Below are 1,459 nucleotides of genomic sequence, written 5' to 3' on the forward strand. Positions count from 1 at the left end.
CTGCTGCTGCAGTGAGTGCATCCGTGGGAAAGAGGAAGAAGAGACAAAAAAAAGGGAAAGGTGGGCCGTTGGCGCGCAGGGGAGAGGGGTGTGGTGGGTGTGGTGCAGCAGTGAACGCTGTGGGCTGAGCCGCGTGGTGGTTAAAGACTCCGCGTTTTTAAAGCAGGGCGGGCCCAGGGAAGTGCGGCGCAACATGAGCGAGAGGAAGGCGCGTGTGGGGGGGTGGGGGAGGGTGCGGCTGCAGCCGTGCGCAGATGAATAGAGAGAGGCGAGCCGCGCGAGAAGGAAGCAGAAAAAAAGAAAAAAAAAGAGAAGAGGGGCTCTGTGAGAGGGGAGGATGGAGTGCGCACCCCTTCCTATCATGTTGCCGCATTATCTCATGGTTAACAGAAGAAAAAGAAAGAAACAGAAGAAAAGAAAAGGGCCCCGCCCCTGCCTGTAGGGATGGCTGCACTCGGAGTGGCTCCATGGCCGCTTGATTCTGCTGTTTCTTTTTTTTTTTTCGTTTTGCTTTCTCCTTCGCTTGCCCCACCCTTCCCTCCGTCCTTCCCCGTCTGTATCTATCGCCATCACTCGCTCCGTCTCCCTGTTCTTGCTTTGCTCTCTCGCTGCGCGTGGCTCCACCGGTCTTCTTCCCGCACTGTCTGGGCGCGGAAGTCATCCGAGAAAAAACACAATAAAGCAGGTAGGCTGTAAGTTCTGAGTGCTGGTGTGGGGTTGTCCGATGGATGCGCGTGCTCTGTCGTTGGCGGAGGGGCTCGTGTCGGCGCCGTACATCCGCGCGGGCTCAGAGGCACTGCGCTCTTCCGAGCGTGTGGTGCGCTCCATCATTGCGCAGCGCCGCTGCCCTGAGAAGGGCATCTCCGACGGCGCGGTAGAGCTGCTGCTACACCAGCTCGCAATGATGGACAGCAACAACTTCCCAGCACACGTCGGCGCCGGCGAGCGGGAGGGGCGTGTGGCAGTGTCGCTTGTCGCGCGTCGCCACTACGGCCTTGCCCATGGCATCGGCCGCTCGGGCGACATCCTAAGCGACCAGCCCAAGGCGGCGGGCTCGAGTCTGCTATACCAGATGACGAACGACATGATGCTGGACCTGCTGCGGCTCGCGGGGGCGCCGTCGTTGGAGAGCGCCGTTGTGTTCCCGATGGCGACGGGCATGACGCTGGCGCTGGCGCTCCGCAGCATTGCGCAGCACAGGCGCGACGATAAGTGTTTGCGGCAGGGGGCTTCCGACGCGTCGGAGGATGACAATGGCGACAGCAAAAGCAAGGACAAAGGCACCGACGATGAGTCAGCGACGGAAACGAAGGAAAGCGATGACGGTAACTGCGCGCGGTACGTGATTTGGACGCGCATTGACCAGAAGACGGCACTGAAGGCCATTGAGGCGGCGGGGCTCCGGCCGGTTGCCGTGCCGCTGCGAAACGCGCCGGTGCAGCGGCACGGCAACCGCAGC

The 1,459-nt window shown here is 61.3% G+C and overlaps 1 protein-coding gene across 1 annotated transcript; it reads right to left on the minus strand.

Moving 5' to 3' along the window:
* Positions 1–987: 987 nt before the first annotated feature.
* On the minus strand, positions 988–1,386 carry DQ04_20281000 (hypothetical protein; the record flags this gene model as incomplete). The annotated part of the gene is made up of 1 exon (XM_009317914.1): positions 988–1,386. One exon carries the CDS (start codon positions 1,384–1,386, stop codon positions 988–990), a length of 399 nt encoding a protein of 132 aa, XP_009316189.1.
* Between the last annotated feature and the right edge of the window lie 73 nt (positions 1,387–1,459).

The sequence above is a fragment of the Trypanosoma grayi genome (genome assembly GCF_000691245.1).
Source record: "Trypanosoma grayi strain ANR4 Tgr_2028_V1, whole genome shotgun sequence".
Lineage (NCBI taxonomy): Eukaryota > Euglenozoa > Kinetoplastea > Trypanosomatida > Trypanosomatidae > Trypanosoma > Trypanosoma grayi.